Below are 24,052 nucleotides of genomic sequence, written 5' to 3' on the forward strand. Positions count from 1 at the left end.
CACACACCACACACACCACACACACACACACACACACACACACACACACACACACACACATATTACAGGTGCTTTTTTTCTTTTTTTACCACCCAGCTTGCAGTTTGCCTATACAAGTGCCTTGTGGCTGGGGAATGGAGGCTTTTCTCTCTCTGATCCCCTTACTACTTGCAAAGACTTCTCCAAGGAGAATGCCTGGGGGTGGGGAGGGTGCCATGAGAGCCAATGTCAATTTGGGGAGAAAAGTAGGTACCCTTCTGCCTTTGCTGGTTTCCTTGTTGCTTTAACATTCCAGATGTCCAGATGTTACTTCCCTCTCCTTGGGAGTGGAGGGCAGCTCTCTCTAGGTGTGCATTTAGGAAACTTGTGAGGAGGGGGAGAGAGGAACGTGTACTGCTCTACCTAGGTGGAGACCTTTGGGAGCAGGGCTTCGGGGATGCAGAGAACACCTGTTGGGTAGTTTCTTGATTTCTGAAAGGTTGGAATGGTGAAAATAGCCCAGCAGTCTGCTTTCTTCAATTCTCCATACTCAGTGGTGAGCTGAGATCAATTCTTCCAGCTGATTAGACGAGCTCTCTTAGCAAAGAACCAGCAGGAAGGACCGAGGATGGACAACAGAGAAATTACTGGACCCTGAAATGATGTCTGAGGGAAGAAATGGGATCCTCCTACTCCCGAGACCTTTAGGAGAGAAGACACCAATAGTCAAGCCCTGCTTGGGAGCAGGCAGATGAAATCCTCTCAATGTCTCCTTCAGATTGAGGATCCAGTGATCCCCACAAGCAGACTCCCCAGTTTGACACTGAGCTTGAGCAGGCTGGGATCCCTGTCATCTCTTCTCCAGTTACAAAGACTCATTCCACCCCCTTCCTCCTACTCTCCCCATTATTTCTTCTCTTTCATTTCATTCCCTCCCTCCCTGCCTCTTCTTTGTCTTCGCTTCCTTACTCTTCCCACTTTCTCTCATTTCCCCTTCCCTTTTCACCATCTCCCCATTTCCCCTCTTTCTCTTTCCCCTTCTCTCATTTCCCCTTCTCACCATCTCCCCATCCCTCCCCACCATTGCTTTTCTCAATCTGGCAACATCACTTCATAGGTGATGTCAACATTCTCAACCCTGGACCAGCTCCTGCCTCCGAAGTCCACCCTTCCCTGATCATGGAAGAAATTCTGTGCTGAGTTCTATTCCCTAAAAGAACACAGGTACTGCAAGGATACATCGGATCTATGGGTCTATTTTGCCCAGGATTTTATTGGTGATGTCCATAAGGGAGAACAGATTGTCTTCCCTGACATGGCCTTAAAAGGAAGGCCAACCCGAAAGACACCACATTTCCTCACTTTGGAAATGGGGTACCTAATAACTGGGAGAGAGTCTCAAGCATTTGTACATATGGCATTATTAGAGGGCTGTGTCTTCCCTCTCTAGGCTGGATACATACCTTTCTGTTTCAGGGCTATCTAGAAAGCATTGTAGGGGAAAGAATGAGTCTAAGACTCTCTTATTGACTCCTACAGAGCTTGTGGGAGAAATGAGCCATTCAAAGCCCAAGCCTGGGTGGCTCCCCATCTCAGCCCCCCCAGGTTACCTGGACAGAGCCCTCTTTCCAGCAGGGAATACCCTAGACAGTTCTCTCTAGGGCAGGGGCAATGACTTCTTTTGGACTCTTTAATTGTATAGTATTTTTCTGTTTTAAGTGGGGGCTCCCACCCACTGCACCACTGTGTCTCTCTCCTATTGACTGTAATGAAAGTTATTTATTGATTCTGTTAGCAGACAGTTCTTAAAATAAAGATCGATCCCCAACTTCTTTGACAGCTACTAGCTACCACTTGTGGGTGGGTTTGTTGTTGGTTTGTTTGTTTGTCTTGGCCTGTGGACATAGCTGAAACTTTGGTAGTGCCCCAGAATGAGGTCTCCTGTCTAATTTCTATGGGAACTGCAAGCAGGAGAACTGGATTCAGATCCCAATGTCAACACTTAAATGTGTGATTTTGGGGCCAGGTGGCAAAGTGTATAAAATGCCAGACTTGGAATCAGAAAGAGCTGAGTTCAAATGCAGCCACAGACACTAAGCTGTGTCACCCTGGGCAAGTCTCTTAACCTCTTTCAGGTTCAGTTTTCCCATCTGTAAAATGGGGATAAATAATAGCACCAGTCTTTTAAGTATTATTGGCAGAACTGAACCATCAATCTTTAGGTAAATGCTAGGTATTATTATAATTCTATTATTACAACATTACAAATCTCAATTTTTTTCTTAAAATGGTAAATATTGGGCAGCTGGGTGGCATGGTGGATAGAGCCTCGGCCCTGGGAGTCAGGAGGACATGAGTTCAAATCCAACCTTAGACACTCAAGAATTGCCTAGCTGTGTAACCTTGGACAAGTCACTTTAACCCCATTGCCTTCCAAAAAATATGGTAAATCTTATAATCAAGTTCCTCCCAGAGCTTTTGTAAGGCAACCACCATATTGAGTATTTTATCTGATATCTACACCCTTCCCACCCTCTGAAGTCTAGTCTTAAGGTCCCTAGGGTAGTGTGGCATTGCTTCCCAGTTTTAGGGGTCTAGAGAGGGTCAGCTAACTGACAAGGATCAGCCTGCTGCTTCTGGTCCACTGCAAGCAGAAGCCAATGAAAGATTAAGCCCAGTCAAAGTCTGTATTTTTCCAGCTATTACATAAGGAAAGGCCCTATTCTTATGCAGGTCTGTGAGTGGCTAATGTTTTCCCTGCAGAGCCAAGCAGCTGCCCTACTGGGAAAAAAAAGGGACAGTGCCTTGGGGGTGAGGAGGAGGGAGAAACCAAAGTCAGAATTCTTGGGGAGCAGCAGGGACTCTAGAACTGCTGCTCCAGCTAATTGTTTTCTTCTTTGGTTTTCTTCACCTCTATCCACTGAAGCCTGGGGCAATGCTAGCTTGATAAAATGAGGCCAGTGGCAGGGAACCCACCTCAGAGCCTAAACCCTCCTCTCCTTTGCACCAAAGCCAGGAGAACCCAGACAGACTGTCTTCTCCATTGGGACTCTGGAGGCAGATTAAGTCTGTGCCTGGAATGCTGATTACAGAACAGGACCTCATTTTTTTTTTGAGCCAAAAACCTAAAGTTATTTTTAGAAAAGTGAAAACAAGGTCCCTAGACAAGAATTAAGTAGGATGATTGAGTTCTACCCCTTCCCTACTCTATCACTGACATGAACATGTATTAGTCATAAATCATTTTATTATATTAAATATTAAGTAAACTACAATTTTCCTTAATATTAGCTATAAATAAGCTAGATAAGAAATAAATTATTTGCAATAAGTAGCTAAGTGACATAATGGACAGAGCTCTGGACCTAGCAGGAAAATCCAAGCCTCAGACTCTTACTAGCTGGTGACCCTGGTACTTCCCTACTCTATCATTGATATGAACATGTATTACTAATAAATTACTATATTATATTAAATATTAAATAAATGACCACATTACTCAACATTAGTCATAACATAAATTATTGTAAAATTTAGTCAAGTGGCACAATGGACATGAGCCCGGGACCCTTACTAGCTGTGGGACCATATTAAGTCACTTAACCTCTGCCTGCCTCTGTTTGCTCATCAGTTAAATAGGGATAATAATAGAACTTACCTCTCAAGGTTGTTGTGAAAATCATATGAGATGCAAACTTGGAAGCATTATATGAATTTTAGTCATGATTATATAGCAATGTTTTGCAGTTATTTTCAAGTATTGTTTCATTTGATCCTCTACAATAACCCTGTAAGTTAAGTATTATTATTATTAAGGAAACTGTAACTGAGAGTGGTTTAAGGCAAGGGTCATATACAGAGTGTATTAAGATTTGAATTTCTGATAACAAGTCCCATGTCCTATTTCCTAAGCAACCTAGCTACCTCAAAATAAATCCCTTAACCTCTCCATCAGTTTATTAGAAAGTAAATCCTTGTTTCCTTTTCCTCTTACTCTCTCTTTTCCTTTTAAGAGACTGAATAAGGATGACTAGAATATCAGAGACTCAGTTAGTATAATGCTATAAGAGATTTTTTTACAGATACTATAACTAAGGCACAGAGAAGAAACCTTGCTGCTCATTATCATAGATCATGCTCTGTGCCACATGGGGGGGGACTAATAATATAGAAGGATATAATTCTAATTTGAATAATATTGGAAATATTAAAGATAAAAGATACAATAGTCCATGCTCAATAAGATTTGGATTCCATCAAGAGAGCAGCATATACAGAGACACAAAAGAAGCATGAGCTAATTGGTGGGGGGACTGCATTATTATAAAGTTCGCTGAATAGGAGAGTGACATGGTCTGACTTGTACTTTAGAAAGATCACTTTGACCTCTGAGTAGAGGATGACCTGAAGAGAGTTGTGGTAGGCAAACCAAATAAAAGGTTATTGCAATAATCTAGGCATGAGGTGACAAAGCTTACATGGTACCAGTGACAATGTCAAAGGAAGAGGGAAGGGGGTTGTGTTCAAGAGATGTTACATAGGTAAAATCCACAGGCCTTGCTACAAATTGGGAGTGTGGAAAAAATGTCACCAATGTTGTGAGCCTGGGTGACTGTAATAGGGGAGCTAGGGAAAAGGGAGCATTTGGGGGGGAAAACGAATTCAGTTTTGGATATGAATTTAAGATGTCTATGGAATATCCAGTTCAATATGGCACCCCTGGAGATCAGGAAGATTAAGGCTGGATAGCTAAATTTGAGAATTACCAGCATAGAAATGATCAGTGAATCCATGGGAGGCCAAGATCACCAAGTGAAAAATAGTCCAGAGTGGTGAGATTACAGTCATAATAGGTGGAAGAACAAGGACTAGAACTCGGGTCTCGTAACGCTTCTTGATCCTGGACACCATGATGCTTCCCTCCCAGAATTCAAGAATATTTTGAAATCTTGAGAGGCTCCAAGTCAGACCCTCCAGCCGTTTCCTTGAAATGTTATAGTGAGCTGTCGCTTCCTCATTCATTCAATTTTCCTAGACTGAACTTCTATAATTTGATATTACGTTCAAGCTTCCTGAGGCAGGTGGAGATGGTGGGTGGAGATGGTGGGTAAATAGGGTGGATAATGATAGAGGTTTAAAGTTTGTTCTTAATCAAAGATGTCACCATATCTCTGACCTTCAGGCTAGGACTCATTCTTCTCTATACTTAGGATGAGATCATATGACTCCTCCCCTCCTCCAAAATTAACAAGAGAAATCAGTGTGAGAGAAAAATAATTCACTTGATAGAATTAGCCCAGCCTATGGCCATCTAGAGGTCTGCCTACTCATGGCTCTCCAATCCAATTATCTTTGGAAGAGACATTGGATTTTTGAGTGCCTAAGAATGGATTCCAAATGGACTGAGATGAGTGCTGCATTACCCTCAAGGGCCGTGGCTGCTAAAAAGAAGCCAATATATTTGTTCTCATAGTAGCACAAGTCTTTTTCTGGAAAAAAAAAGTTGAGCTAAAGAAATAAGTAGTTAGGAAACATCTATGCCAGAGGTGGTGTTTGTCCTTAGGTGAAAAAATCAACATCTAACAGGTGAGGTCCTTGGGGTAGGGGGCTTTACTGGGTCAGTCTTTCCTCAGTCCTTACAATGACCCAGAACCCAAATGATTTCCCTAGAAGCCTCAAACTTAACATGTCCACAACAGGACTCATTATCTTTCTCTCCAAATCCTCCGCTCTTTCCTATCATTGACCAGGACATCATCAAGTATACAACTCACTCAGGTTGACCATCTCAGCATCTTCAGCTTCTCACTCTCATTCCTCATAGCGATTGTTCGATCCTATACTTCATTTCTCCCGTCTTCCCTTGTTTTCACTTGCAGAGCCAACAACCTCCTTCAGGCCCTCATCACCTCCAGCTGGGACCATTGTAATGGCCTCTCTGTGTATGTGTGTCTCTGTCTCTCCTCTCCATCCTCCTTTCAGTTACCGGTCATTTTCCTTAAGTTCAGGTGTGCGCCCTCTCTTCCCCCAATAAACTCCAGTGGTTCACTATTACTTCTAAGATCAAATATTAACTTTAGTTTTAAACTGCTCGCTGATCTTTTGTCTTCTTACACGTTATTCCTCTCCCAGCACTCTACATCTAGGCTGTTGCATCCCAGGTTTGGAATGTTCTCTTTCCTCTCCTCTGCCCATTAGAGGCAGGTTAATTGGTTTTAGTAGATAGTTCACTAGACAGTATCAGATACAAGTTGTGTGATCCTGAGCAAGTTTACTCTGATCCAATAGTAAAATGAGGATAATAGCACCTACCTCTCAGTGACAGGATAGTATGTGTATGAGGCAGAATTTGAATTTGGATCTTCCTGACTCCCACCCCAAGACTTTCTCCCCTATGCCATCTAGCTGTCCCTGCTTGTAGTACAGTCACTCAATAAAAATGTATTTTCTTCCTTCGAATTCACCTCAGATGTTTCTACCTGTAGGAGGCCTTTCCCAGCTCCCCGTTTGTAAGGGCCTTCTAACCTTATATCTACTTTATCTATCTTGCTTATTCCTATTCCTATACAGTTGTCTCTTTTTTCCCCACCTAAGTGATCAGGGACACCACCTCTAGATTATGGGGAAGGAAAGAAAAATTTGAACCTGTAGCGTGGATGCATGAGGCAGAAACGCTTTATTAATGTGGAGACAAAATTTCAAACAAAAAAAATCAATGAACAATCATTTTGTTCAAACATCAAACAAGGGGAAGAAGCATTAACATTGCAAATAATTACAACAAATTTTAACAGGTGCAAACTAAAGCAACTTTGGCAATGACCTGGGATTTCCAGGGCACCCAGGCACTCATATAATCCTGGGAAAATGAGGCAGAAGTTTGGCAAGACTAAATACATCAGATACTTCACTTTCCCATAGTACCTAAGATTTCATGAGAGGAATAAAAGTCTCTCCAAAAAGAGTTTAGCACTGCCATCAGGTTTGCAAACTTCACAGAATGGGGAGCAGACTATTATATCTCTGTCCTGACCTCCCTTCTGAAAGTTTTCAGTAAATAGTGAAAAATTATACTCATCAGTACACTGACCACAACCCCTCCCATAATTCCTATACCCAGTGCTAACAAGACCTTTTTATTCCAAACTGAGTGTTGGAAATGGATGTCTTTATCTAGATCCACTTCCATCCCTTCATCTATTAATTTCTGCTCCTCAGTCAGGGACTGATCAAAGTTGAGGTTCACTAAATTAGTGGGAATGACCCTCAGTGCAAAGTAGATTCTCTTGACAAACCTTAAGTTCTTCAGCAGCTGGACATCACACCTATAGGTACCTGAATCATCCTCTCGGGCAGGATTGAGTATCAAAGAATGGATATGACGGCGAAAAGGTTTAAACAACTCATCATTGGTGGAGATAATGCCACGGGCAAACGTCCAGGTGAAGCGGAAAGCTTCATGCCCCAAAAGAAGGATGTCTGAACTCAGACAGGTCAGTTCAAATTTCTTTCCAGTGGTGGTAGTGAAGTGGACCATCCCACAAATCCAATTGGTCAGGCATTCAGTGTGGTGAGTTTCACATTTCCTCCTCACCCCATCAGGGCCCACCTCACAGGTGCTTTCCTCCTTATAGCCTAGGCCACAGGTGACTGTGCAGGGTGTGGTATTGACGATCACTCTCCCATTAGCCAACTTCAACTTTTCAGGGATTGTGAATGCCTGATGGGATGTCACTATTGTAGGCAGGTACAAGAAAAGAGTCAGTGTTCCAAGGATGAAGCCAATGTCAACTGTCTTCATGCTTAATTGAAAACCTTCACAGATCTTCAGTCAACAGACAATGAGGTCATTTGGGGTAAACATTAATCAAAAACATTTCTGAAATTCTTCTAAATTCTCTTCATTTTCTCATTGTAAATTTTGATGACATTATCTTCCAGAGTCAAAAGGTGTGAGTTTTTTCAAAAGTATGTGACCTAATAAAATTCCTTTCTTTAGCAACTGGAGAAGCATGCAAGGCAAAAACAAACATGAAATATTGGTTCTTCTTATTAAACACTTTACCATCCCTTTCATATATTTGCATCTAAGGTGTTTCTTTGGGAGAAAAGCAAAAGGCTTCATAATTTGAAGTGAATTTTGAAATAATTATGACCTGAGTTCAAATCCAACCTCACTTAATAATTACCTAGCTGTGTGGCCTTAGGCAAGCCACTTAACCCCATTTGCCTTACAAAAACTAAAAAAAAAAAAATAATGATGACTGCATATTAGAAAGCAATATACTTTCCCACTACTTCTAGAACTCTAAACAGGATCTGTAGCTAAGTTTCCATTTACAGGTAACTTATTGACTACAGGCAAATAATTATTACTTATTAAATTTGCAAGAAGAAGCACTAATATGCCTTAGATACTAAAATTCTCTTGTACTGAATACTGGATAGTCAGCATAATTAGGTTCTACACGTGGCTCAATAATTAACAAGCTGTGAAACCTTAGGCAAATGGTTTAAATCCATCAGTCTGTTTTCTCATGTGCAAAGTGAAAAAAAATCATAAATACCATTTTCTTGGCCTACCTAACAGGCCTGTTGAGGATCAAATTTCAAATGTGAAAGGATTCTATAAATATAAGTTATTAAGAAAACAGGGCTAGAGAAGAATCAAAATCATATAAGCCCAACCTCTTCATTTTGCAGAGGCCCAGAGAGTTGAAGCAATTTGCTCAAAGTCACACAGTGAGAATATTAGAAATAAAACTAAAAATTGGAGACAGAAGCTGAAATACCATTCAAGAATTAAAATGTTTTTCAGCAGAGGAAGGATATTTAACGTAACTACCATTTAATGCCTTTCCCTGCCCCATTTTATCCCAAGAGTAATGAAATTATTTTCCATTTGAAAGGGAACTTAATTCACCCAGACTTCCTGCTGATTCTCTTTATTCCTTATACTCAACAAACAGCAGCTGATAGAGTATGCTTATGACATAGTTGCTATGAAACAGTTATGGTGTCACAGAAGGGCTCTCGGTGTCATAATAATAGGAAAAGTTAAACAGGAACATTTCAAAGTGACATTCTGTTTGGAGAAGCAATCTTGAGGAATTTGGTTTTTTTGTTTTGTTTGAAATGAAGCATCCTCTGCCTTTGAATGTGAAGAGAATTCATATAACTTATTTAATTGGTAGAAAGGTGATAGTAGTGGTAAGAAGAGATCCAAATTTAATACCAAATTGACACTTTATATTTTAGATAATAAGATGTCTATACAAGGAGATCTTTAGAACAAACATGCTTTTAGAAAGCTGAAGTATAACCTTGTTAAGAGGTAGGAGGGTGCAGTTGCCTTCCAGACCTATAATTTCAACATCTCTTCATTAAGTCGAGGCCTGAGTCTTCTGTGCAGTAAAATAAAATGGCAGACACATTGAGGAGCAACTGCTCTTCGTAAACACTACAAACAACCATTCTTTAAGTAAAATGATCATTTTTATTTACATCATCACTTTAGCAAGAACTATTCAAGTGACCAATTTTCATCTTTTACAAAACTACAGAGCATTTAAAACTTAAAAAAAGGGACGAGGGAAAACACACACACATATGGGGAGATAAAAGGAGGAAAAAAATATACATATACTGTACAAATGAGAAGCAGTCAAATGAAATGGACAGCACGTTTGAAGAATGGAAGAAAATTGTTTAAGTTATAAAAAACAAATCCTGAAGATGATGTCAAGGGCCAACTCAAAGGAGCTTAGATTGGTACTGTCAGATTTAGGAGGGGAAATAGCTCAATACCCAAGTACTTAGGCAAGGAAATTCAAATTACATAGTAAATGGTGACAGGGTAGATAGGCCCTTAGGTGAATTAGCAGGCCAATACAAAATACAATCCAAAGTAATAACAGTGTTCCTAAAGATGTAAAACAGAATCATGTTCAGTAGACCACACAATTACCTCGACTACTGATTAACAAGGTTTTCTGGAAAGAATCGTTACATCAAAGAACATGAACATTTTGTCCTATATTTTGAGAAATGGACCTTTCTCATATATGAACAAGTGAAATGGGAGGGAGGCTCTTTCAGACATTTTTGTTTCTCCTACTGTCCCTCAAACATCCTATAGAATAACTAAGTGCATCTCTTTCTTGGATCAGCTATGGGCTCAGGTGGGTTCCTCCTCATGCTGTAGTATAAACTGTTCTAAAGTTTTCCTCAAGAAGTTAAGAGAAAATACTACCTTCAAATAATATAGCTGGATGAATACTGCAGCCAGGGTTGTGGATCCTCATTCCACAGTTTGCTTCCCTAAAATGAACTTTTGAGACGATAAGCGACAAGACACAAGCAGAACAGACGAGGTGATGAGCAACATGAGTTCACAAAGGACCAGTAATACAAGTGGAAAGAACTCTGGACGATTTTTAAAAATCCAAAAGTTCCTCATGTCTACACATATTTGATCTGCCACTCTTTGTTTCATGAATGGTGGTGAAGAAACTGAGACAACTGAGAAGCCTTTCACAGAAAGGAAATGAACAAAGGAAAATGTTAATAGAAAAATTGAAAGGAGAAAACTGAATTGCTCACAATACAGAAAAAGGAGTTAACAATGATGTTTTGAGGGGAAGGGCAAATCCATGGACAGCGATGAAAAAAATTTCACTTTGAACTTTGATTTGAACTATGTTGTTGCATCTGATTTTGGACAGCTCCATTTTAGACCTTGCATAGATTCTTGTTCATAAAAGAAGGTTCTGAGACACCTGTTTGTTTTCTTCTCTAGTAGGTTTGAACATGGCAGCCAAAAAAAAAAAAATCCCTCTTGCTACTTTGACTAGGACAGGTGAAACTACCTGTCTTCAGAAACATGATTTAGAGAGATTAAACTGATGCTGAAGGTTAAAATGGAAAAAAAAAATTAAAAAGAACATTTTTAGATCCCATCCTCTTGGGGAAAAGGTTATATGATAGTCTAATTGAGTTTCTTATCTTGTCTTCCCTTTCTGATGGCTCTACATATTCCTGAGCTTTTCAGATTATAAGCACTTCATTTTCTTGCCTGTCCTTTTAAAAAGAATGATATAATATGGACTACAGGGCTTTACAAATTGACTGAATTAGAAGAAGAAAGGAGAGAGAGAAAAAAAAAGAGTATGTAACATATTCTTTTCTATAAGACAACAGCAGGGTGAGGAAATGTTACAGAGAAGAACAATTCACTTGAGGACATGCGATAAGGGATAAGAGAAAGCAGAAGGTTGAAAAGGCCAGATCAAGGCAATGCTTAGTTAAGAAAGGTCATAGAAAACATAGGTATTGTTCCAGCAGCATAACTAAGCAGAGATGCATTCCATCGAAATGAGCCAGGAGTCCTGTTCAAGTCTTTGTAAGTCCTCTTTTCCTGAGTCTAATCAAAATTATGCTTTGAGAGGAAAGATTGGGGAGAGTCATTCTTCTTTCATAATTCACTTCATTCAAAAATAAGTATCACTCCTCCTTCCACCTGCTGAAAGAGGTGGAGATCTTGGTTTTAAATGAAAGTCAGTCTCATCTGTCTGAGCACAATGTCCAAGGCTGCATGACTGCAGAGTGGGAAAAGCATGGAGAATGTCCAACGTCGTCTTCATAACAGCTCTGAGATTGCTCCCCCTGCTGGAGAGATTAAAATGGGAAAGGTTCCATTAGTCTCAATTCATCCCAGTACTGATGAGAATGGAGAGCTTGACAGATAAGATGTGGTACAAAGCATTAGCATAAGCAGGCAAAATACTATTTTTCTGAGCTAGAAAATGAGATAGTTAACTCTTCATCACCCTTCACTGAGATCCACCAATAACCAGAACATCATTTTAGAAGTGTTGGCATGAGTGGAAAGAGCATCACAGGTTCAGGGTCAGAGCCTGGGGCTAAATCCTATCACTTAGGTTCACTGCCTGGGTGTCCTTGGGCAAGTCACTTTCCCTCCATCAGCTGTAAAAGGAAGATGAGGACTAAACAGTCTCTGATACCCCCTTCCAGATCTACAGCTAGGGGCTGTGGATTTTCTACACTTTTTCTCATCAAGGAAGCAAAGTTGTATCACCTGATTATTTACCTTTCTTTCAAGTTTCCAACCACATTTACAAGAGTGCAAACAGATGATATATGATCCAAGCATTGAGAAAGGCAAGAAGCTAGGAAGCCTCACAATTAGCAACTAGGTTTTACCTTTCTTTCAAGTTTCCAACCACATTTACAAGAGTGGAAACAGATGATATATGATCCAAGCACTGAGAAAGGTAAGAAGCTAGGAAGCCTCACAATTAGCAACTAGGTAGTCAATTCCTAAATAATCAAGTTAGCTAGAAACTCTTTTCAAAGTTAAAACACAAATCAAAACTTCACCTATGTGAATTTGTCCTAAAGGTTCTTACTCAAGTTTACCAATAACTAGACAAACAGAATCCTAACTCTTCACATGATATGAGTATTTCCCTGATTGTTCAATAAGAGCTCTCCAGTCTCTGAGAACAACCTTAAATAGATAGCTAAGGGTGGTGGCAAGGAAGTCAAAAAAGAAAAGAGTCAATTTATCCCTCTCTACACCCCAGTTAGGAGATGGAAAAGTTGGCATTAATGCCACTTGAAGAAAAAGTCATTTCAAAAAGAAGATTCATGCTAGGATGTGAGAGAATCAATTTACAAAACTGACTCAGGAGGTGATAAGTTCCAATCACAGAACACCACAGCTGGATATGGGCTCTACTGGCAACAAAGACTATTTACATTTGCTAAAGAATAGACTGATACTAAAATGAAATTCCACCTTAATCATCTAACTGAATGTCACATTGTTAGAGATTCAGGTTATACTTCTTACAGTTCAGCAGGAACAAGAGGTTTTCATACCACCTTCCCTTATGTATCACATCATGAAGAAAACCATCATGCATCTCTTAAAGGGAGAATAAAAAATCGAGATAAATGAAAGACTCCACAGGCCTCAGCACCATCTCCCTGTCACAGTGAGAATGGTTTTATTCATTTCATTCTGGATCCCCTTGGTCTTACTGTTCAAAGGAAATCAAAAAAACCAAACCAAAATAAAACAAACAAAACTCCCAAAAAACCCCAAACCCAAAATTCAGGTCAAAACTAAAAACTCTGTAGAAAACTATGGAATTTAAATCTTTCTTCTGAATATTCATTACCATATTCATAACCAGATCCTAGAAATTGGATTTTCAGGATTTAGATCTGTTTTCAATGATAACACTATAGCCAACTCCTAATTAAATAAATGTGTCAATCAACAAGTCAACTGCATTAAAGATCACTGTTTAAGCTGGTTAATGTACCACCTCATACTGAGCGCCTATGTCTGAAGATAGTTTGAGTTTTATATCCTTATTCTTCAGAATACACAATACAAGTCCGCTGATACAATTATTAATAATAAAACAAGCAGAGCAGACAAGATGATGAGCAGCGTGGGTTACAAAAGGCCAACAATGGAAGTGGAGAAAACTCTGGGCAAAAAAAAAAAAAAGAAAAAGAAAAAGCAGCTGCTCCCAAGGACATACATAATTAGGTACAACAGAAAGGCAGTGGAACTCAGAACAAACAACTCTGATACAGGACTCCCAATGTCATTTTAAGACTACTACAATTTATGCTGAGCTGAAATATTCTACTTTCTCTTCAGGTACCCATGAAAGAGACACAGAGAATCAAAAACAACCCTTTCACCAAACATCAGATTCTGGAAGGATCTATGTTTAAATGAACAGGGCTTGTGATTTTATCTCTGCTGGGAGGACCCCACATGGGTGAGGAACCCACATCTACCAGGGCAGATGGGCATCTCCTCTGCAACCTAGTCTTAGAGAAGTGCCTGGGGCCTTGTGAGGTTGAGTGGCTTGCCCAGAGTCACACAGTCAGGATGGATGGGACTTGAACCCACATCTTTCCGTCTACAAAACTGACTCTCTAACCACTCTACCGTACTGTCTAGCCTGAATATTACCCCTATCTTTTTTTTAAAAGTCCATCAAATAGAAAGATCACAGGACTATTCTTGTAATAGAAATTTTGGTACTTAACATGCTCTCTGGAATTGAGGGAAAGAACATACTAAATTAATAGAAACTACAGCTAGTCACAAAAAATGGAATATTCAATTAATAAAACTGTTCTAAACCAGGGTGGGCTTAGGGAAAGTGGTCTTACTAATATTAGGCAGGAAACTTGAATGTCCTTTTAGTTTAGAATTAATTCATCTTCCCTACGATATATAAGACCCAGTTTAGATCTGGAGATCCACTCAATAAAAAAGGGCCATCCCTCCCAAATTTTAAATACCATGAAAGTGAGATGGCCCATCGATTGAGAAAGCCAGTTTCAAAGGGCTTAGGTATTAAAATCTTACACAGACACTGTAGCCTCTACATCCCAGTAGCTGTTTTCTGGTCAGCTCCTCCTAGGTTTTCTCCTCCCATTTTCGAGTCCTGACATCATGATGGTATGTACCTCAAAAACTTCATCTTCCTTCCTAGCCATTCTGGAGTGTACAACCACCAACTTCATTACTGGCACTGGGCTACTAGGGGGGAAAAACAAAACAAACAATGCTGGGCCTCTGGCAGAGGGTTCCATGTGGCTCCCTGTCTACATTCTTGGGAGTTTACAGAGAAAAAGAAAATAAATAAAATACGTTTCTCCTGCCCTTGGCAGCAACTTAATCCTTTGGGAGTGAATGCCACTGGGAGCTAAGGAAGGGAGGGAGAATGAAGAGCTGCGGCCGGGCGTTGGAGGCTATGGCCTCCACGCAAGCTGGGCACGCCCCCCCACGGGTCCTTACCTGTCAAGGGCTGGCTGGGCTCCGCCTGCACTCTACCCTTCGCTGCTCCTTCCAGAGGTAAACCTCTGTCCCCTTTGTAGAGTTTCGGTTTAAATGGAGAATCTTTCTCTTTACCTTTTGATCCTTTAGGCCGGCCTGCTTGCTTCTTCTTCGATTTGCCATCCCCCTTCACCCCCAGTAACGGATGGACTTCTGTAAAAGGGACAAATCGATATGGGAAGGAGTCCATACACAAAAACCAAAATCTCTTGCCCTCTCACCTGCCACCAAAAATAGTGTACACAGAGCCACCGCCAATAAGGAACTCTGTGCCTGTGTTCAAAAGATGAGACTGAATCTGCTTGAGTTCTTACCTTTCTAGAATTGTGAAGGAGAGAGAGAGAGAGTGGAGGGGGACAGAAAAAGCCAGGAGCTGAGGAGAAGCTACTAATAAAAAAGTCAAACCCATAAAGAAGGCTGCATGGTACAATAATTCAAATGGAGGCTAAGGTCCAAGGTACACTACATTGTGGGCAAAAACAAGATGGAACCATGGGCTTGGTTCTAACTACTCTGGTAGAGTAGGAAGAAGACACAATTGGAAATTAGGGGGTCTGACCAAGCAGCTCTGTACTGTAAGGGACTTCTCACTTGGTCACAGGAAAATGCTGGTGATGTTATATACAATTCTTCATGTTCCCTACAGCATGGATATTTTCTTAATAATATATATGCTGAGAAGGGAGGACATGATGGTTTTTTGCAGGCATTTAGGGACCAGAATGGCAATAATGTTTACTTAGAATAAAAAGATTGGACGCTAAAGGAAAACCTGTCCTGATACGACAGATTTATAAACAAGGTATTGCCAAATTAAGAGTTTCAATTGTAAACAATACTAATGACTGTTCTTCCCTGAGACCAACCAGAGGCCCACTCTGAGCTGGAAGAGTACTAACCTGCTAGGCAACATTTGGCTCCAAGTTCACAATAAGAAGGCAGTTCCTACTGAAACTGTGTAGATACTTTGGGGGGAAAAAAGGCAACCAAAATTGACAGTCATGTGGGAAAGTGAACAATCATCTCTTAGGCATTAAAAGAAACAGGTCTCACCATCATTAGGTACTCCTTGCAGCTCAATGTTGGTTGTTTTGGTTTTCTTCTTTGGTGGCTGGGGTCCATCTGCTGAGGACTGTCTCTTCTTCTCTGAACCAGCTCCTTCTTCCATCAATGAGGTTTGGACAGCATCAGGTGGGGGCCCATAAGGATTTTCCTCTGGGTCTTCCACCTCAGGGGCAATAGGCAAGTATAACAAAGCCTTGGAATCTTCCAATTCCTCATCACTGTCAGAGAGGGAAGGGGGGGGGGGGGATAAGGTACTTAAACCATGTGTAGTTTTAACCCACAAATACTTATAAAGACCCGACTTTGAACAAGGTACATAAGGTAGAGATCTTCCCTAGTCAGGATCACCTCTGCTAGGCATGAAAAGGAGCAAGAAACCAAGTGCCTGATATCTCAGGGGAGAATAAGAGGAACTGGAGTGCAAGGCAAATCCACAAGGCCATTTTTGCTCACCTGCTACAAAAGGCAGCTATAGGATCTACACTAGTGACATCCACTTCTTCATCCTCTGCAGCATCAGCTCCTGCAATACAGTTAAAAGAATAGATTTAAATGAAAAATGAAGCCTCAGGCTACTGCTTTTTAAAAATCAAAAATCCTTAGATGAACAGGTAGAAAATAAAACTATCACCTCAGTTCTCTCATCTATAAAATGGAAACACTAAAGTACAATGCACTTCAGGTTTGTTGTTAGCTCTAAATGCAACGTAAGCATGAGTTAGAATGACAAATACTGTCAGTGTCCTCTAATTTCTCACCATGTACTTGCTTATCACCCACATAGTTTCTTTTATAATACAAATTAAAAGGTATGGCAAAATTGGGGATTGAAATGAAGTGCAGCCCTGAGAAGCCCAGCACCACCAGAAGACCAAGTGATGATTGGCAGCACCGTATGTGTACCGTATTGAGTACATAGGCACCTGCAGTGTGTGCAGTACTGGAATACCACAAAAACAGAGAAGGTCACTGCTTTCAAGGAACTTCCTATCACATTCATGTAGGAAGGATATAATCCCACCCTTGGAAATGGAGAAACACAAATCTTGAGGATGACAAAGACCTTCCAGGAATGCATTATGAAACTGGGAAGATAGGCAAGATAAACAAAGTGCACATAAAATGCCAAAGGAGTGATAAAGACAAGAAGTACTATGGCAGCTAAGGGAGAGAGGGGACAGGCTGAGTGAGCTGTCTCTAAGTGTAGAATGATGATACCAATAATGTTTGGTCAGTCCACATCTTCTCATTCTCAATAGCAGCATTTCTAGAGCACTTTTCACAGTGCTTACAAATGCATCACATGTTCTCTCCAATGACTTTCACAACTCTACAGAGTCAAATGCTATCATCTCCATTGGACAAATGAAAATGAATCTACAAATTTACAAATGAAAGGCATGAAGTAACAGGGTCACACATGTTTTTAAGTGTCTTAGATGAAATTTGGACTCAGGTATTCCTGACTCCTAGTCTAACACTCTATGTGTCGAGCCATGCAGCTGCCAAGATCACGTGAAAATCTGTCATGTTTGCTTTGTCTAAAAGTACTGATGGGTACACTAAGAAATCAACAACAAAGCCAGGGAGCAAACAATTCCAGATAGCAGTTAAGTCACATTTCCTTTCAGAAACCTGTATAGTAAGATTTAAAAAAAAAATGAGAATAGTTGTTGATATGTGGAAAAAAAGAACACCGATTCCCTTAATTGAGCTGCCTACTCTGAAACTGTGCTAAGAAACTGTCTAAAATCCCCAGATCTTTTGATTCAAAAACCCCTACTTGAGGCATGTGCTAGGAAGAAGTCACTAAGAAGAAAGCTCCATATGTTCTAAAACAATTGTAACAGCAATTTTCACAGTAGTCAAAAACTAGAAATAAAATAAATATCTATTGACTGGGGAATGGTTAAATAAATTGTGATCCATGAATATAATGTGGTGTTTATAATATATACAATTTCAACAACAATGCAAATAGAAACAACAAAACAAATGAAACAATGCTATAAAATTATGACCATGCTTTCTCCCTTATTTGTAGAGGTGTGGAACTATATATATATATATATATATATATATATATATATATATATATATCAGAGTTGTTGGTGTAGTGGTTAGTTTTGTTGAACTTTTCTCCTTTTTATTCTTCGTAAAAGGCGTGGTTCTCTGAAAGAATGGAGGAAAACAGGAAATAAAAAAGACATTAAAGGGGGTGGCTAGGTGGCGCAGTGGATAGAACACCAGCCCTGGAGTCAGGAGTACCTGAGTTCAAATTCGGCCTCCGACACTTACTAATTACCTAGCTGTGTGGCCTTGGGCAAGCCACTTAACCCCATTGCCTTGTATAAAAAAAAAAGATATTAAAAACTTTTTTTTAATACTCAAAGGGATCTGTGATCTGATTAATTTGGGAAGTCCTCCAATGACACACAACATAACCCATCTAGGTAAGCTAATCCTATGTGTCTCTTATTCATGTTCTCCCAGAATTTCATCTCAACATAATGAAAACTTTTCTCAATTTCTATTGACATACTGAGAGTACCAATGGAGAATTCTGGGGGCTCCACCTGTCATGCTTTGCCCTTGCCTCAGGACCAGTTCATCTTCTCTTCCTAACATACAATTCCATGATGACATCCACTCCTGGTCTTCTTTGAAATTCCTTACTAACTCTCCATTATCCTCTGTGTGAAACACCTTTAAATCTAAGGTTTGCTATCATACAGTGACAATGATAAAATACACATATTGAAAAGATGGGCTTTTGTTTCCATCAGAAGGTTGGAATCAATAAAAGTTTTGCAATCTCCCAAAAGTAATAGCTTTCCTTTTCCTTTTCAATTTACAATCCATCTTATGATCTGTTCCAGATGTACATATAATTGGACAAGTTCTGTGGGGTGCTGATCTAAATTGATTCTGAAATCTGGACAATAAAAATTCTTCATCCACTTGGCCTTTCCTATGTGGACAAGACAAAGTCCTTTGAGTAATTACAGATCTCTTCTAGGAGGCTCACTCAATGCATAAGGGCTTTATGCAATCATCAGAAAAGAGTATCTGGGAGATATTATCATTTATAAGAAATCTTTCCTCTAGCTAGACTCTACTGTAACTCTTCCATCGTTATCAATGGTGAGTAATACCTTGAGAAGAATACACCTGTTTTATGGCCCACTTAATATAGCTTTATAGGGGGTTACTGAACAGTTACTTCTATTGGCTTCAACCTCCATCCTGGTCTGAGTCCTACAAGCTAAGAAAGTAGGGTAAAGAGCTCAAACTAAGGGAGGTCATGCAGCCTCAAGCATGAAGCTGGACCTGCCAGCTAGCTAATGGGGCCCAGGCACTGTAGCAGTCTCCTGGAGCCTCCCACCAAGGGGAGTCTAAAACTGTGTCACCCAGACCCAAATTAAGGTCAGGAGATTTGATTCTAAGGTTCAGAACAAAAGGATAGCAAAAAGGCTCTGCCCAGAGCAGCCTGCTTTGGATGTACTTGAGAATTTGAAGTCCTTGGGCTGAGCTGCCCTCACTCAATATCCAAAGATCATACAAAATAGGACTAAGTCAGGCCCAGACACTACCTCCAGAAGTAGGAAGAGCTTGACTTTAACCCAAAGCCCAAAAGATGGAAGGTTGGAAGAATGAATAAATAAGAATACCATCAGAAAGAGCTTTCATGATGACACATGGGGTACAAACCAAGAAGAATAAGACTCCAAAGTATCTATAAGGAAAGTTTCAAATAAAAACACAATTTGGGGACAAGTTCAATGAGAATTACTGGAAAAATTAAAGTTTAAAAAAAAAAAGAAATTAAAAGTGTTTTATATAAGTAAGAGTGCTAGAGGAAAGATAATGGAAAATGAGAGCTCTGGAGAAAAGACTGGAAAGATCCAAAGACAATTTGGGTCAAATACAAAACCTTACCCAAACATCAAATTCCTAGAAAATTAAGAGTAAGTCAAAAGAAATTAATGGCTCCACAAAAAAAAAAAAAAGACTGATGTTTTTTTAAAAAAAGAAAATGTAAGATAACTCTTAGGAAAAATAACTGACCTGGAAAGAAGATCAAAGATAGAGATCATTTAACAATCAACAGATTACCTAAAATCCATAATGAATAAAGAGCCTGGACATTCCAAAGCTTCCAAATCAAAGAAAAAAATACTGCAAGCATGGAGGAAGAAGTGAAAATAAGTATCATGCAAGATTTAGCAGTAGGTCATCTAGGTAGAGTAGTGGATAGAGTGCCAGCCCTGGAGTCAAGAGGACCCGAGTTCAAATCTGACCTCAGACACTTAATAATTACGTAGCTGTGTGACCTTGGACAAATCACTTAACACTGTTGCCTTGCAAAAACCAAAAAATTAACAGCAATCACTTTAAGTAAGTGGAGATCTTAGAAAATATTAAAAAAGGCGAAAAGATGTAGGTATACAAGCCAAGAATAACTAGCAAATCTAGCAAACCAAGAGTATAATACTACAAGGGTAAAAACTAGACCTTTAATGAAATAGAAGACTTCTACCATAGTCATATTTGAAAAGATTAGAACAACTTTGAGACACAAATATATAAAAATACAATAAAAATAAAAGTATGCAAAAAGGTAAACATAAGAGCTCACAAAAGAAAATAAACAAAGATGAAATGTTTACATTATAATAGGACAAGATGATACATATATTCCCTCAGAACATTAAAGTCACAAGGGGTCCCAGAAGGAGTAAAATAAGACAGAGAACCTGGGAGCTGTTTATGTTTTGTTGACTATATGGTTATCAAAAAGAAAAAGGGAAAAAGGGAGAGGGAGAAGAAAAGAAAATACTAAGGATAAAGGGGAACAAAGGTTGGAGAAAATCATCTCACATAAATGGGACATTCAAGTAGCAAACCAGGAGGAAGCCAGCAACCTTCAAACTTCACTTTCATCTAAATTAGTCAAGAGAAGATAGAATAAAAAATACGACTGTGGGGGGAGAAACAGAATGGGGAGAATAACAGTAGCTTCAGGGAAGTTTTATATCTGCAAAATAAAATCTAGTAAGAGTAGTGAAAGTAGTAGTCTCTGATGAAGGGAAACCCAGAAGCAGATTACATCAAGCACAAAGTTCTGGAACTAAGCATACTTTTTCTCTCCTCACCTTCTTCCTTCTTTGTAAAGAGGGGTAGGGAAATTGAGAGTTAAAAAAGTAAATAAGGATAATAGGATGTGGAGAAATAACAATTAACTATCATCCCAAATGTGGAAAGGATAAATTCACTCATAAAACAGAAAAGGATAGTAACATGAATTTGAAAGCAGAATCTACCAGTATGTTGGTCACAAACATCTGAAAAGATTCAGAGAGTAAAAATAAATAAGGGGCTGGAGCAAATTGCTTCAGCCAAATGTGAAAAATCAGGGGTAGCGATAATGATCTCAGATACAATAAGAGACTTGATTGAAAGAGAAAACAGGGAAACTATATTATTCTGAGAGGTATTCTAAAGAATACCAAAATTTGACAGATATCCCAACAAATAACACAGCATCTAAATAATTAAAAGTTAAAAATTACAAAGAAAATCAAACAAACTAATTGTAGAGGACCTAGAACTCCCCCTTTCAGACCTACGTAAATTGAATTAAATAAACAAAAAGGAAGTTAATGACCTGAGTAGTATTATTGCAAGGTTAAGATTTGATAGCCTTTTTGCTAATTATTGAATGTGAAAATAAAGAGACATACAAACTTGTCAAATGTGTATGGCACCTTTACAAAAATTGAAATGAGCGGCTTATCAGTGAAGCTTGTGGCAAAAAATTTTCCGAGCTATCAATTTTCATTCTAAACTTAGTTGTATTGGTTTTATTTGTATAAAACTTTTCAAATTTTATATAATGAAATAAAAATTATCCACTTTATCTTCTGTATTATTTTCAGTATCATGTTATATACTATTTTCCTGGATGATTTTGCTTTTTTTTAAAAAAAAAAAAAGATGAACATTAGCTCATAAGCTCATATAACATTAGCTCATTCATTGAAATGGTTTTTGCAGATCTCTTCCATTTTTCTCCTGTTTGTTGTCTTTCCATTTTAGCTTTGAAAGCCCTTAGGATGATTTTGTTTAGCTTTGCCCTATTTTTTCTCTACTTCATAAGATAATGCTCATAATCATCAATCTTTCTTTGTAAGATTTTGCAGTTGAATTTATATTCCAAACTGGTTTTGCATCCAGTAGTCTGGTAAATAAATTTGGATTTTTTTCGGTCTCTTTGCTGTAGCAATGAATTTACATTGAATAAATGTCTGGAAAAGATTAGTATAGTCAGAGCAAATGTCATTTCTGTTGTTCATTTCTGATTTTCAATAACTTGTCTAAATAATTCAGGGTTAGTCTTTAATAGAATGCCACATGTTTTGTTTTTTTTTTTACTTTAACAAAGTACTACACAGATGCTTCATCATGATAGGTTTTCAAAGCCTGTGCCGAAGAATCATGAGCTCTGGCAGACTTCACCATATTGGAAAGGCTTCAAGTATAACAGTAATAAACCAAATCTGTTTTCCTAGCTAATCTCAGAGAGCCACATTACCAACAGACTGGCCATCTAGTGTTAACATTTGTTTTGGCCATGGCAATCCATGAAAGAAAAAATTTTAAATGGCTCTGTGCTCTGTGAATATCAATCTTCCCCCCCAACTTCTCCAAATCAGTTTGCGCAGTAACAGTGGCAGAAAGATGGGGAAGGGAACAAAGAATCAGGGTTCCTAGATGGCCAATAAACTTCTATTTGACTATTAATACTTTAAATATGATATGTCTAACTTAACACATTGCTGAAGGAGCTGAATCATATTAATCTTGACATAACTGCTATAAGCAAAACTAGAAATAAAGTAAAGCTAAATTGAAGAATGATTCAGGGATTCCCTCAAAAGGCAAAGAAAGGACATAGAAGAATAGATTTTACTGCATGTCCTAATACCACAAGAAACAATATGTCACGGGAAATTTTGATTATCATGTATAGTAAATTTAATGACAAATAATCTGCAAAAAGACTGCCATGACGCATTATGTCTATAAAATTTTTCTTAAAAAAAAATGTGGTAGGAACTAAGCACTAAATGAATAATGAAGCTTCTATATACTAATTAACAGGAAAAGACTTGTTACTGAAGTGGGAAGTGATCTTAACTGTCTATGTGTGATGAGAAACTTGCCAGAGTTAAGATTAGAATTTATAAAAAACAAAATGAGTAACAATTTTTTAAAAAGAAACATGGTGATTGAGAAACAGTACCTGTTTGTTCTGGCTCACTCTTATCTTCATCCTCAATGTCAAACTCTGACTCCCTTTCCTCATACTCCACATTTTCATCCAGTTCTTTAAAATCTGGTGCAAATGCACTCCAGTTTTCCTATGCCACAAACACAGAGCAAGTATATTGTTCACAATGATTGCTTTACAATTTAAAGATGAAATACAACCTGTAACCAGAAACTTGACTTTGTAAATTCTATTTTATGGCTAGAGAGATATAAAAACTTCCATTGACACAAAAAACTTTTAAAAATTATTCCCTTTGGGGGCAGCTAGGTGGCATATTGGATAGAGCACTGGCCCTAGAGTCAGGAGGACCTGAATTCAAATTTGACCTCAGACACTTTAATAACTGCCTAGTTGTGTAACCTTGGGCAAGTCACTTAATCCCATTGCCGTGCAAAAAAAACAAAAAAAAAATTATTCTCTTTGGTTACTTTACATCTAAAATCTATTGATCTTCAAACACATTTTTTTCTACTTTTGAGAATTGTTTCAGTTCAACTACAACAGATTTTTCTAACATGTTTACTTATCTCCATCATTTAAAGTCATTTGCAGGATAAAGGCACAAAGTTTTGGATACATCCATTATCAGTCAAACATTGTGAATAATTTTTCTAAAATATTGTCAACAATCTTTTAGTTGTTAAATTCAATGGTCTTTTCAGTCATCATACTCCTTGACCATTCTGCAGTTTTCAAGTATCATTGACTATTCCCTCTTCCTAGGTACTCTCCTCTCTCTTTTGTAACACTGCCTTCACCTTGGTTCTCTTCCTAGCTTT

General features: G+C 38.8%; 2 protein-coding genes across 4 annotated transcripts in view; both read right to left on the reverse strand.

Moving 5' to 3' along the window:
* Window positions 1-238: 238 nt before the first annotated feature.
* TMEM81 (transmembrane protein 81) lies at window positions 239-9,360 on the reverse strand. Of its 2 annotated transcripts, XM_074222483.1 has the most exons (3): window positions 8,825-9,360; window positions 7,275-7,981; window positions 239-681 (listed from the first exon to the last, which is right to left on the reverse strand). In XM_074222483.1, exons 2-3 carry the CDS (start codon window positions 7,778-7,780, stop codon window positions 669-671), a joined length of 519 nt encoding a protein of 172 aa, XP_074078584.1. In that variant the 5' UTR covers window positions 7,781-7,981; window positions 8,825-9,360; the 3' UTR covers window positions 239-668. The 2 variants fall into 2 exon arrangements, with proteins under 2 accessions (XP_074078584.1, XP_074078583.1); XM_074222482.1 differs by lacking the exon at window positions 239-681 and having other exon boundaries at window positions 6,395-7,981.
* A 2,198-nt stretch (window positions 9,361-11,558) lies between these two features.
* RBBP5 (RB binding protein 5, histone lysine methyltransferase complex subunit) overlaps window positions 11,559-24,052 on the reverse strand; it is a 30,515-nt gene continuing 18,021 nt past the window's right edge. The window contains exons 10-14 of one of the 2 annotated variants that reach the window (XM_074222481.1): window positions 23,244-23,361; window positions 16,391-16,460; window positions 15,926-16,155; window positions 14,948-15,025; window positions 11,559-11,646 (exon numbers count right to left, since the gene is read on the reverse strand). In XM_074222481.1, the coding sequence (XP_074078582.1) occupies window positions 11,618-11,646; window positions 14,948-15,025; window positions 15,926-16,155; window positions 16,391-16,460; window positions 23,244-23,361 (525 nt within the window). In that variant the 3' untranslated portion in view covers window positions 11,559-11,617. Of the gene's footprint in view, window positions 11,647-14,833; window positions 15,026-15,925; window positions 16,156-16,390; window positions 16,461-23,243; window positions 23,362-24,052 lie in introns of both variants that reach the window. The other variant, XM_074222480.1, reaches the window with a different exon arrangement.

The sequence above is a fragment of the Macrotis lagotis genome, chromosome 2 (genome assembly GCF_037893015.1).
Source record: "Macrotis lagotis isolate mMagLag1 chromosome 2, bilby.v1.9.chrom.fasta, whole genome shotgun sequence".
NCBI classification, from domain to species: domain Eukaryota; kingdom Metazoa; phylum Chordata; class Mammalia; order Peramelemorphia; family Peramelidae; genus Macrotis; species Macrotis lagotis.

What these genes read in the sequence shown, in the direction of transcription:
- TMEM81 (XM_074222482.1), bottom strand. Translation starts at nt 7,780, where the DNA reads ATGAAGACAGTTGACATTGGCTTCATCCTTGGAACACTGACTCTTTTC.